We start from the raw sequence: 12,485 nt of genomic DNA, 5'->3' as shown, positions 1-12,485 counted from the left end.
GATGGCTAGGCCTTTCTTCTGAGGCACCTCTGAATGGACTTGAACCTTTAACCTTCTGGTTAGCAGCCAAGCGCATTAACCATTTGCACCACCTAGAGGCCCCATGATTTGTACTTACTTTCTCCTATTTTCCAGTATTATTGCAGCCCAAAAGATAAGCATCAGCATGCAATCTTTTACCATCAGAAAAAAAAGCAATAGAGTTATTTTCATTGGAAAATTTACAAGGAATCTATTTGGGGAAAAAAAATCTATCATAAAAAAGATTTTCAACTTAAGAGGGAGGCACCACTTCATGAAAGTGCCTTAGTCCAATTAAATTTTCACAAATGTATTGTTTTTCTACACAAGAAGTATTTCTAAACATGCTAAGGTATTTGATAAGTTTTTAGACTGAATCCTCCTAAACAGTGAGATTTAGCTCTCAACCAAGGGAAGAACTGTGAGGTTGAGGCAGCTAATGATCTGATCCTTCCTGCCCTGTCAAGAGTTGGGGGAGCTTCTGCTCCCCCACCCCTCCCATATTCCAGAGCCTCTTATCCCCTGCCTTCAGGCTCTTGATTCTGTTGCTCACTCCAAAAATATACACGGACAGATGACCAAGTTGATGACCTGAGTAGATGCCTTTGGCTCTTTCCTTCCTTTCCTCCCACTCTTCCTCCCTCCACCAAGTTCCCACAGAGGTAACTCAGAGGAAACATAAAAAAAAAAAAAAAAACCTTTGCCATCTAGTAAGTTCCAATTCATAGCGACTGTATAGGACAGAGTAGAACTGCCTCATAGAGTTTCCAAGGAGCACCTGGTGGATTTGAACTGCTGACCAGAGGAAGCACAGAAGGGATTATTCCCACTTACCACTGCAGCTGATGGTTTTCAAGAAGCCTGGAAAGGTGATTGCTGTGGGGAGAACCCTCCAGGCCTGCCTGCTATCTCCCCTTACTCATGGTGCCCAGGTGGAAAACTTCCTAGATGCTGTCTGCTACCTTTTACCTGTACTGAGAGGTGCAGCCTGCTTGGTCGCTCATCTTTGAACTCTGCATCTCCAGGAACCCAGGAGGAGCCTAGATATGCTGCAGGATTGCTGCCTGCCAATCCACCTTCTCCCCAGTGACCCCTCAGCCAGACTTGGGCCAGTGTCCAAGGAAATCACTTGCTAATGATGCTGATTAACTTAGATCAGGTGTTCTCAACTGGCCAAGTCTATGAATTCCTGGAAACTTATGTAAAGTTGTGTGTTGGTGGTAGAGGGAGGCTGTATGTGGATTTTTCATAAAGAAAGGCCATAATTACCAAGTGTGGAAGGGTGACCCCCAAAATAATACGGATCTTTCGCCCAGAAGTTCTATGTTTAAATTTGTTCCTAATAGGATATTTTTATTTTGTTTTGGTAATAAAATTAATGCATAGTCATTGTAAAAATATTCAAACAATGCAGAAATGTTTTCTTTTATTCATTTAATAAGTTTTTATCAATCATCTGTGCAAGACACTAAGAACACACTGGTGAGAAAAACAGACTAGGTCTTCACATTCATGAAGCTCACAGACTAGAGGGGGGTATACATTAATCAAATAATCACAAATACGTGTATAATTATAATTCCATATATGTACAAGGAATTCCTGGTGGCAAAGTGGGTAAGAGCTACAGCTGCTAACCAAAAAGTCAGCAGTTCAAATCCACTAGGCGCTCCTTGGAAACCACATGGGGCAGGTCTACTCTGTCCTATAGGGTCACTATGGGTCAGAATCGACTGGATGGCAATGAGTTTGGTTTTGGGGTTATATTAATACTTATAATTGCCATTTTGTCCTACCATTCCACTGGGGTGGCTGAAATTAAATCCATGCAAGATCTATTATTTTCCCCATGGTTGGGTTTCAGCTCAAGAATGCTTACAAAGTGCCTTAGAGTTGTTCAAGGAAAAGGTCCATGTGGTCCTAGTGTCATTGTTCTACACAATTCACTACTCTCATTCCTTCTTCATGGTCCCTTCAGATATGTGAGCTCTCTATTTTGCTTCTGTGTCATCCCTGAGGGATTGGTACTTTCTCTGCTGCTTCTGGGCCATTGCCATGCTAGGATAGAAAGCTTGGTAGGAACCTATACTACCTGTCTGAAAGCAATATAAAACAGCCATCCCCCCCACCCCAACTGTCTCTGAAAAGGTATGACACAAGTCACCTACACAATCCAGTCCAACTAACATATCCTAGGAACTTTCTAGTCAATAGCAGAGTGAACTGACTTGGAAAGCTTTCTCCTTCCCACTTCAAAATTCACAGAAATGATAGAATATGTATCCCTCTAAAAATAGTAATATGGTCAAGTTCATAATCATGAAATGAAAATCTCCGAAAAAAGAAAGAATTAACAGCAGAGCAGGAGCTAAAGACAAATAAATGGATATTGGCTTTAACGGCTGGGGACCAGTGTTTTAATTCCACATAAGGACAGGAGGCGATGTCTCTAAGCAGGGGAAGATGGAAATCTGGTACTGAGCTCCTTTCTAAATCCAGGCCCGCCTGAAGTGCAACCAGGACATTAAATCATGATTAGAAAAACCTTCCCCACACCAAAGATAGTAAGATACTTGACAAGAAATATAATTGTGTTCTGTGTGAGACCACGGGTGGATAAGGAGCCCTGGTGGCACAGTAGTTAAGCACTCAGCTGATAACTGAAAGGTTGGCAGTTTAAACTAGCCACTCCAGGAAGATCTGCTTCCATAAAGATTTACAGCCTTGAAAAGTCCATGGGGCGGCTCTACACTGTCCTATAGGGTCACTGTGAATTCTACTCGACGACAATGGGTTTTAGGAGGTTTTTTAACGGATTGATAAAGAAACCCTGGGAGCAATAGGAACACAGGCCAACTCTATCCATAGGCATGGAATTGAATTCACAGTTTCTGCATGTGAAGGAACCCAAATGCCATAAACTAACATAAATATTAATCTGCAACTGCCTAATACTCTGTCAAATAATCACACATATAAATGTGTTGTTGTTAGGTGCCATCGAGTCGGTTCTGACTCACAGCGACCCTATGCACAACAGAACGAAACACTGCCCGGTCCTGAGCCATCCCCACAATCGTTGTTATGCTTGAGCTCATTGTTGCAGCCACTGTGTCAGTCCACCTCGTTGAGGGTCTTCCTCTTTTCCGCTGACCCTGTACTCTGCCAAGCATGATGTCCTTATTCAGGGACTGATCCCTCCTGACAACATGTCCAAAGTATGTAAGATGCAGTCTGGCCATCCTTATTTCTAAGGAGCATTCTGGCCACACTTCTTCCAAGACAGATTTGTTCGTTCTTTTGGCAGTCCGTGGTATATTCAATATTCTTCCCCAACACCACAATTCAAAAGCATCAACTCTTCTTTGGTCTTCCTTATTCGTTGTCCAGCTTTCACATGCATATGATGTGATTGAAAATACCATGGCTTGGGTCAGGTGCACCTTAGTCTTCAGGGTGACATCTTTGCTCTTCAACACTTTGAAGAGGTCCTTTGCAACAGATTTACCCAACGCAGTGTGTCTTTTGATTTCTCGACTGCTGCTTCCATGGGTGTTGATTGTGGATCCAAGTAAAATGAAATCCTTGACAACTTCAATCTTTTCTCCATTTATCATGATGTTGCTCATTGGTCCAGTTGTGAGGATTTTTGTTTTCTTTATGTTGAGGTGCAATCCATACTGAAGGCTGTGGTCTTTGATCTTCATTACTAAGTGCTTCAAGTCCTCTTCACTTTCAGCAAGCAAGGTTGTGTCATCTGCATAACGCACGTTGTTAATGAGTCTTCCTCCAGTCCTGATGCCCTGTTCCTCTTAATACAGTCCAGCTTCACGGATTACTTGTTCAGCATACAGATTGAATAGGTATGGTGAAAGAATACAATCCTGATGCACATCTTTCTTGACTTTAAACCAATCAGTATCCCCTTGTTCTGTCCGAACAACTGCCTCTTGATCCATGTAAAGGTTCCTCATGAGCACAATTAAGTGTTCTGGAATTCCCATTCTTCGCAATGTTATCCACAGTTTGTTATGATCCACACAGTCGAATGCCTTTGCACAGTCAATAAAACACAGGTGAACATCCTTCTGGTATTCTCTGCTTTCAGCCAGGATCCATCTGACATCAGCAATGATATCCCTGGTTCCACATCCTCTTCTGAAACCGGTCTGAATTTCTGGCAGTTCCCTGTTGATATACTGCTGCAGCCATTTTTGAATGATCTTCAGCAAAATTTTGCTTGCGTGTGATATTACATGTTTAATCTCAAGTGTAATATTCTATCTCTAACAATAAATAAGAAATCATCTCCAAACAAAAGAAGAAATGACACTCTCTTTCCAGGATTCCAGTCAGGGAGTACATAGAAATGTTTAATAGCTTTTTGTGTCTGTCACCCCACCCCTTAGTAAATCATTATATATATTCTTCTTTTTGACTATTCAGAGGTTTCCCTTGGGTACATAAGTAGAATGAGTCCACTGGGAAATGGTATCTGTCACAATCTCTATCTAGCTTATTTGTTTGCACCTTGCTTTCTCCTAGACACTAAATCCTGAACACATCTCTTTTATGCTACAACTAAGATGATCAATATACAGTAATGGTAGTTGCAGCACTGTGCCTGTTAGGTGAAATATTAGAGACCTGGAAAGGGAAGAGGGAACAGAGTGGGAAAACGGATGAATTATGAGTAAAAAAAAAAAAAAACAAAATGAATTATGGGTAGAAGTGTAAAAAGACTTTCTGAAAATCTTTAATCTACCTCTCAGGTAGACATCTCTAAACCAAAAAACCAAACCCACTGCCGTCGAGTCGATTCCGACTCATAGGGACCCTATAGGACAGAGTAGAACTGCCCCGTAGAGTTTCCAAGGAGCACCTGGTGGATTCGAACCGCCGACCTTTTGGTTAGCAGCAGTAGCACTTAACCACTATGCCACCAGGGTTTCCAGACATCTCTCGGTATGTCTAAAGAACAATATATGAAGCAAAGCACTGACGCAGCAGTGAATAAACACAGAACCATGAAACTGATTTCGATCAAATCTCACTCAAATCCTAGTCCTGCTCCCACAAGACCTTCCTAGGAATTTTCAGTTCTCCAGAATTCTCCAGTCTCTTGTATTATTTCCATAGGTCATTAATCATATTCATTGTGCATTTCAAAATTTATATTATCTGCCACTGAAATGGAGCCCTGGTAAAATATTATGTTTTGGGCATTATGTTTTGATAAGCGAGCTGAATCCCATCCTTGTAAAATCACTTTGAGCAAAATTTGAACTGAGATAGGACCCTCCCCTATTCCTAAAACAGTTAAATGAGAACAAAACAGCAGGCTTTTCTCTGAGTTTTCCAATTTCCTTAGCTGCTCAGGAGCAGCCATCGTGTCTAAAGAGAGGATCCTGCCTCCTCCCTGTCCTCATGAACAAGTTCACCACGACAATCCCCCAAAAGTGTGAGAGTGGTAATGTCCAAAGTGAAAACATTAGGACATTGGTGTGTAGCCCGACCCTGTGACCGGCCTGGATCAGGCAGTTACGCAACTGGCTCACACAGCACTTCTCTCGAAGGCCAGAAAAGCCGGGTGGGGGACGTCAAAAGTGCATGCAGTGCACGGAGGGCTGTGTCAGTCTAAGGCTAGTTCATTCTTTCCCAGTCTCTGTTCAACAAGGGTTCCAAAAAATCTTGGTATTCAGTTGCAACCAGAGTCACCTTATGACTATAACAACGACAATTACTATTCCGTATTAAATGCCCAATGGTGCATGAGAAAGGAGGCCTGGTTGCACAGTGGTTAAGCAGCGGTTCTGCTAACAGAAAGGTTGGCAGTTTGAACCCACCAGTCACTCCATAGGAGAAAGCTGTGTCAATCTGCTTCTGTAAAGATTACAGCCTTGAAAACCTTATGGGACTATTCTACTCTTGTCCTATAAGGTTGCTATAAGTTGGAATCAACCCAACAGCAACAGGTTTGTTTTTGGTGTGTGCGATAGTTTCATGAGAATTAAAGGGTCATCTCGAAAGACACAGAAGCACATCAACCCCTAAAAACTATCACCAATTATCTCTCCGGGAGGAAATAAAAAAGTATGAGGGAGGAAGAAAGAAAAATGAGAAGGGACAACCAAACCAAATCCACTGCCGTTGCGTAGATTCTGACTCATAGCAACCCTATAGGGCAGCTCCATAGGGCTTCCAAGGCTGTAAATCTTTACAGAGGCAGACTGCCACATCTTTCTCCCGAAGGCTTGTGCCCCTGCCTCGCTGTGGCTTTTTATTATCATTGTTGTGTGCTGTAGAGTCAATTCCGGCTCACAGCGACCCTATAGGTCAGAGTAGAACTGCTCCATAGGGCTTTCTGGCTGTAACCTTTATGGGAGCACATTGCCAGGTCTTTTCTCCCACTCGTGTGTTCAAACCGCTGACCTTCCTGTTAGCAGTCAAGCACGTAACCATTGCGCCACCAGGGCCCCTTGGCTTCTTATTACTGGGAAGTTAATGTCATGTTCACCCCAGCTGCAAGAGTCACTCAGCACCTCAAGATCAACATGCCTTGAAATGAATATTTCTTAGATGCTTAAGTTGCATATCTGGGTCAGGGGACAAGTTTGCAGTCATTGCCTCTATTTTCTCAACTATCTCTAGTAAATATTTATTATTATTTATTATTTTTGTGAGGAAAAAATTAAATCAGATTCTGAAAATGTATCTGCAGCATGATCCAACCTCATGTGAAGAATATATAGATATATGTGTAGTAAAAATGTCTGGAAGGGTATACACTCAGTTTCAATTCTGTCCTGCACTCCACAGCTGTCACAGTCCCTTACAGAATTCTATTTGCAGCCCTCGGCCCTTCACTCTGCATCTTCTCTCTGAAGGACCACATCCACTCCTGTGTCCTCAATCCCAAATCCTATTTGCAGCCCGGACTTCTCCTCTGAACTCTGATTAATGCATTCAAATGACAACAGTGTGTTCCTATCTCAATGTCCCAACAGGTACCTCAAACATTATTTTATTGTTGGTTTTTCGTTTTTTTGTTGTTGTTGTTGTTGTGGTTAATTTGTGACTTAAGAGACCCCTGTGTTACACAGCAGAACTGCTCCACAGGGCATTCTTGGCTGTAACTTACAGAAGCAGATCGCCAGGCCTGTTTCTTCCATGGTGCCACTGGGTGGATTCGAACCACCAATCTTTTGGTTACCAGCCAAGTGCAAACCATCTGGGCTAACTAGGTACCTTTCAAACTCTATTTATTTTAAGCTGGATTCATCCTCGTTCCCTCCCAAATCTGTTTCTTCCACCTAACAATAGGAGCAAGGAAAATTTTAATTCCCTTCCCCTCATCCCCGCCCCTTAAAACTCGTGTCAAATGAGTCCCCACTTGTACATGGTTCAGTAGGGTCACCATACCCAATAACTGTAAACCAACCAGTCTCTGATCCTTTTGTCTACTACAGACATTAGAGTATCTAGAGACCTGGAGTTAAAACTAGTATTGAACTAGCCAGAAGATTTTACTCTTTCCTGGCCTCATACAATAAAATAGGATACCATCATCTGGCCTTCCAAACCAAGTAGGACTATGTTGTGGAGGTTGGTGAGATCATGTCTGAGGAAACACTTGGTCTCTTAAAAAAGAACAAAAACTTTATTCCTTTGAGAAACTATTTGGAAGGTTGCTTTGCAGGAATGACAGAACTCTACAAATAGTCACTTAATAAATGTTAACTTTTATTGTTATTTTTTTTAATTAAATGACACTGACACATGGCAGAATACCCCAGCAAAACAAAGGTCAACCAAAAAACTATCACCCCTGCATTCTAAGGAATTAAGGGTGCTCACTTTTCTCGATTAACTGCTATGTGCCAGAACATTGTAAGTACTTTGCATGTATTACTTCATTTAATCCTCATGACAAGGCCCATCTTCTCCACTTATCTGTCATTTCAGAGAGGAAGCTTCGATTTCAGAGAGGAAGCACTGAATTTTTAATCCAAATGTTTTTCCACTCAGTACATACTCCAGTCGATCACCTGCTTCATTCCCAATACTTTTCTTTTTCAAAAATTTCCTAAAAATCAATGCTCATTATAGGTAAATGAGAACACATAGATGAATAAAAAGTAAAAAGGTAAAAATCACTCATTTCCCACCCAGAGATAAGACTGTTTGGGTATCTATATTTCCAGAGTTTGTAATGTCTATTTAAACATATGCTTTACTATTAAAAAAAAAGTGCAATCATACTATGATTACTGCTATCTAACTCTACCTTTCTCACTCAACAATGCATGGTGAATATCTTTTCCTGGCAATGTAAATTTTCATCAACATATTTATTGCATTCCACTGTGTGAACATGCCATAATTTATTTAACCCACCCAGTGTACTAGACACTTAGGTTGTTCCCAATTTTTACTACTTTAGATAGCACTAGGATGAACAGCCTTGTACATATACTGTTTGGCCAATTATTCAGTTTTTTACTTAGGACAAATTCCTGTGAGTCAAAGAGTTTACATGTTTGAAGCTTATGCTATATATTACCAAATGGCCCTCCGCAAACCTGGTGCCAGCGTAAACTCATTCCCATTGCCAGGGTTTGAAAGTGTCCATTTTGCCACGCTCTTTCCAACACTGCACAGTAGGAGAGAAAGATTTTTATATGGGTCCCAAATATTCTATCTAGTTGAAAATATTTAGAGGCTCTCAGTGTTCAATGAGATAATATTCAAACAGCTTTCCACAAACTAGCCTCATCCAGCCCTCCAAATGTACGCCCTACTCCCGCTTCCCACACTCTCCACTGTAAACAGATTGGTTTCCTCACCGAAACAGGGTTCCTACCTCTATGCTTTTCTCACCCCATCCTCCCTCACTCCTATCTCCTCCAAGAAGCTTTAGCTGACTATCCTTACCCACAGAAACCTCTGTCTCCTCTGTACTCTGAGAGTGCACATTTGACAACAAGCATACGCTCAAGCTATTCTGTTATCTTTCTGTCTGTACGTTTCTTATCTCTTCAACTAGATTATAAACCAAAAGACAAAGATGGTTTCTGTCGTCCTTTCCCTTTTTTTCCTTCCCCTTTTCTTTCCACAATTCTATTGATGAGACACGAATGAAGTCAATGCAAATGACAGAAAGGAGCTCACTTACGATGAATTGGTTCACTGTCACTTATGCTGAGAAAATAGTAAAAACATTTCCATCTAGGCAGCAAGATAAAAAGCAACAAACATGTTTTCAGAACAAGTATAATATTCATTCATCCAGCTGAAACCTGAAGGCCAACTTGGAAAATATCAGCATTGATGATACAGTATGATATTCATTATTCAAAATTGGCAGCTGAAAGGATTCCTTTACCAAATAAACAAGGTGGAGAAAAGGACTAGCTTATAATACACATTGCTTCTAGACTGCAAAATTAAGACGTTATTCCTGGCTCTTTGGAAACATATGCTCAGCCAGTTTGGCCATGAATTTTCCAATTTTTACTTTCACCAAAAAATCATGGTGACTTTCTATTCCCAAAACCTTATCAGCACATACTTGAAATTCTTTAAAAAAGAAAAAAAGTGAACCTTCGCCGAAGTGGTTCTGAGTAGGTTCATTTTCTTCCCATTTAAAATTGTCACTTATATTCTCAAATATGATCAAAAGTTTAAGAATAATATCTTTGTTCTCCTTCTTATTAAAGAGGGAACCCAGTGAAGACGGTACTTGGGCCCTGAGCAGTTCTCTAGTCATGGCTGGATTTTCAGCCAGATTCAAAAGGAGTTTCAAAACCTGAAGCTTGGTTTCTTCATTTCCTGCTGAAAATAAACGAAAAAAGTCTGAAATGGAATTAGCAAGCATGTGCTGATGCTCATTGGTAACAGTCATATTTGTAAGCAGTCTTAGTCCAGCCAGCTGCACAGATGAGTTCAAGCGAGACGTGACTGTGTCGTCACACACTTGATTCATGTATATCTTAAGCCTGCGCTGATTTTCAGCATTCACGCTCAAGTTATTCAGAACAATTAAAGCTTTTTCCTTAACTATGGGATCGCGGGTATTGAGAATCTTTGCAACGATTGGGAGACCACCCAGATCCCGAATAATGTCTCTATTAAATGCATAAGCAGCATTGTTACCCAGAGCAATTAAAGCTGCTTCAAGAATATAAGGCTTTTCAGACATCTCAACCAAGCAAAGAACTTTTTGCAGCTCTAGAGGGGACAAAATAGTATCATCTGAATTGGGGGAAGCCCGTTTCTGGACGGCCCGACGTGCCCGGGTGGCCCTGGCCCTGGCCCTGGCCCTAGCTCTGGTCCCGGCCTCAGTCCCAATCCGGGCCCAAGGCGGGTACCATACAACGCCCTTGTTCTCATTGTTGTCGTCATCATCATCAGACCAGTCGTTGTACCTGCCCCCAGAACAGTCGCCAGTATCATCCATATCCCCAGACCCGCCCTCAGCCATTTTCTCTTTGTTCTGTTTTCTTCCTCTGGTCAGTCTATAAATGCAATAGCAGGCACCAGCCCCGATCACCAGTCCCGCTGTCACCCAGCCTACTTTCCTAGCGTAGCCCATGCAATCGTCCCTGACAATAGCAGGGACCAAGGAACAGAGTAGTCACTCAGGCCGGGGGAGGATGGCTGTGGGCCTGGATTTAGGCCTGTGGAGGGTAGTAGTCTTCAGCCACTTCAAGGCCACAACAGCTGATACTGCAGGTGGACCTAAGAGTGGAGGAATGAAACGGAATTTGACTTTCGCTTCTCTTTGTGTCCTCCCAAGAGGAGAGTTGCACCAAGGGACAGGAGAGTAGTAACTGAGTGCTTGGTGTCAAAGGTGGATTGTTAAACTCTACGCCCTTCATTTCACCCTCTCCCAGCACCGCCCCCCTCCCAGCTCACTCCCACCCGGACCTAGATAAAAGCAATGGAGCCCAGGGACTCTGCTAGGGCTCAGCCCCACCCCTCGCCCCTCAGCCATTCCCAGGGAATAGCACCCTTTCACTAACCTCCACAAGACAGGGCAGTTTGCTCCTTCTTCCCTCCCCTGGAGGTGTGCCACGCCCAGCAACCCTTGGGATCTGCAGAGAGACCAGAGCCAGTGAGGACTGAGGGCTCCATGCACAGACTAGTACCCTGTTCCCCTGTCAGTTTCCCGATTCACAATCCGATTGTCATTTTCTTTAACCTCTCTACCCCTCTACTCCATTCAAAACATGCTCATGCCTGCCCCTCTCCCTTAGCCTGAAATGGGAGGGATGGAAGGAAAATAAGGCAGCAGCGGATGAGCTGGTCCAAACTTCAGCTGATCTCCGCCCCCCCCCCCCCAGACAGCCCCTACCTCCACACGAACCTCGACTGCTGATGGGGGGGAAACTTCCTCCCTCGCTTCAAGCGGTGCCACCTGCTACAGCAGACCTGCTGGATGACAGATCGAAAACATGGGGACTAACTGCTGGATGAGAGAGGAGGATTATGAACAAACTATCTGATAGGTTTCCCTCCTGCCACCCTCTCCCCTCTTCCCCAACGCACGCCATTTCCCCACAGTCCCGGGAGTGAGAAAAATACTCAGACTCAGAGCTGAACCTAGATTACCATCTCTGGTTTCTCCCCACCCCCACGCCCGCCCCTCCTGGGGTCCGCAGATGACCTTACCCTCAAATCGACCTTCACCGATCGAGGTTGATTTCCTTCCTCTTCTCTTGCCCAGCGTTGTGCCGAAACCTACGTAAAGACTGGCCACCCGAGAGAGGATCGGACCCACTAGACACAGAGCCACGGTCAGGAAGCCACAGACACAGACAGAAAGACGGGAAACAGCCGCTACTGAGTGCTTGCTGGACGGACCAGTCCCCAGAACACGAAACTCTTTTCAAATTCGGAGGCCCGATTGTCAAAGGGTTCCCACCCTTATTACCTCTCTCGGGGCTCCGCTAACACACCGCGTTGCACCCCACCACCTCCCCATACCCAGCTTTACCCGCCGGCACTGTCCTGGTAAACTGGGAGCCAACACCCAGGCTGCAGCTCCCTTTCCGGATTGCAAGCCTCTGCTCCCAGCAGATTCCCACCTCCAGATCTCTGGGCTCCACCCCAAATATGCCCCTGCTCACCGTTTCGAAGCATCTAAACGGCCTGCGAGCGGGACATACGTCTCGGACAGCGGGAGGCGAGGGGGAGAGACGGACCAAGGCGCCCCAGGACCCGCGACGGTCTCCGCCCTACGCCTTGGGCTAACCCCACCTTATGGAATCTCCTAGGCACTGACCTGCAAGAATCCGGGACAATTTCCTTCTCCTCCTCCTTCTTCCCCCTGCAGCAGGCCCGCCCGCCCTCAGGGCAATGGGGAGCTGGTACTCAGACGGGAACAACGACCAGGACAAGAAGGACTTCTGCACACGTCAGCTCTTGGTCACGTGATATCTACGTCATCCACCAACTCGGGT

At 43.9% G+C, this 12,485-nt stretch overlaps 1 protein-coding gene across 7 annotated transcripts; it reads right to left on the bottom strand.

The window, feature by feature from the left end:
* Positions 1 to 5,623: 5,623 nt before the first annotated feature.
* ARMCX3 (armadillo repeat containing X-linked 3) lies at positions 5,624 to 12,485 on the bottom strand. Of its 7 annotated transcripts, none has more exons than XM_023541186.2 (5): positions 12,308 to 12,485; positions 11,695 to 11,802; positions 11,378 to 11,457; positions 11,046 to 11,117; positions 5,624 to 10,761 (listed from the first exon to the last, which is right to left on the bottom strand). In XM_023541186.2, the coding sequence occupies exon 5, from the start codon at positions 10,613 to 10,615 to the stop codon at positions 9,476 to 9,478; it is 1,140 nt and encodes a 379-aa protein (XP_023396954.1). In that variant the 5' UTR covers positions 10,616 to 10,761; positions 11,046 to 11,117; positions 11,378 to 11,457; positions 11,695 to 11,802; positions 12,308 to 12,485; the 3' UTR covers positions 5,624 to 9,475. The 7 variants fall into 7 exon arrangements, with proteins under 7 accessions (XP_023396954.1, XP_023396951.1, XP_023396956.1 ...); XM_023541183.2 differs by having other exon boundaries at positions 11,390 to 11,457; XM_023541188.2 differs by having other exon boundaries at positions 11,378 to 11,454.

The sequence above is a fragment of the Loxodonta africana genome, chromosome X (genome assembly GCF_030014295.1).
Source record: "Loxodonta africana isolate mLoxAfr1 chromosome X, mLoxAfr1.hap2, whole genome shotgun sequence".
In the NCBI taxonomy this organism is placed as follows: Eukaryota; Metazoa; Chordata; class Mammalia; order Proboscidea; family Elephantidae; genus Loxodonta; species Loxodonta africana.
The sequence above is the reverse complement of the archived record's forward strand: the minus strand, read 5'-3'. Positions and strand labels throughout refer to the sequence as shown.

What these genes read in the sequence shown, in the direction of transcription:
- ARMCX3 (XM_023541186.2), bottom strand. Translation starts at nt 10,615, where the DNA reads ATGGGCTACGCTAGGAAAGTAGGCTGGGTGACAGCGGGACTGGTGATC.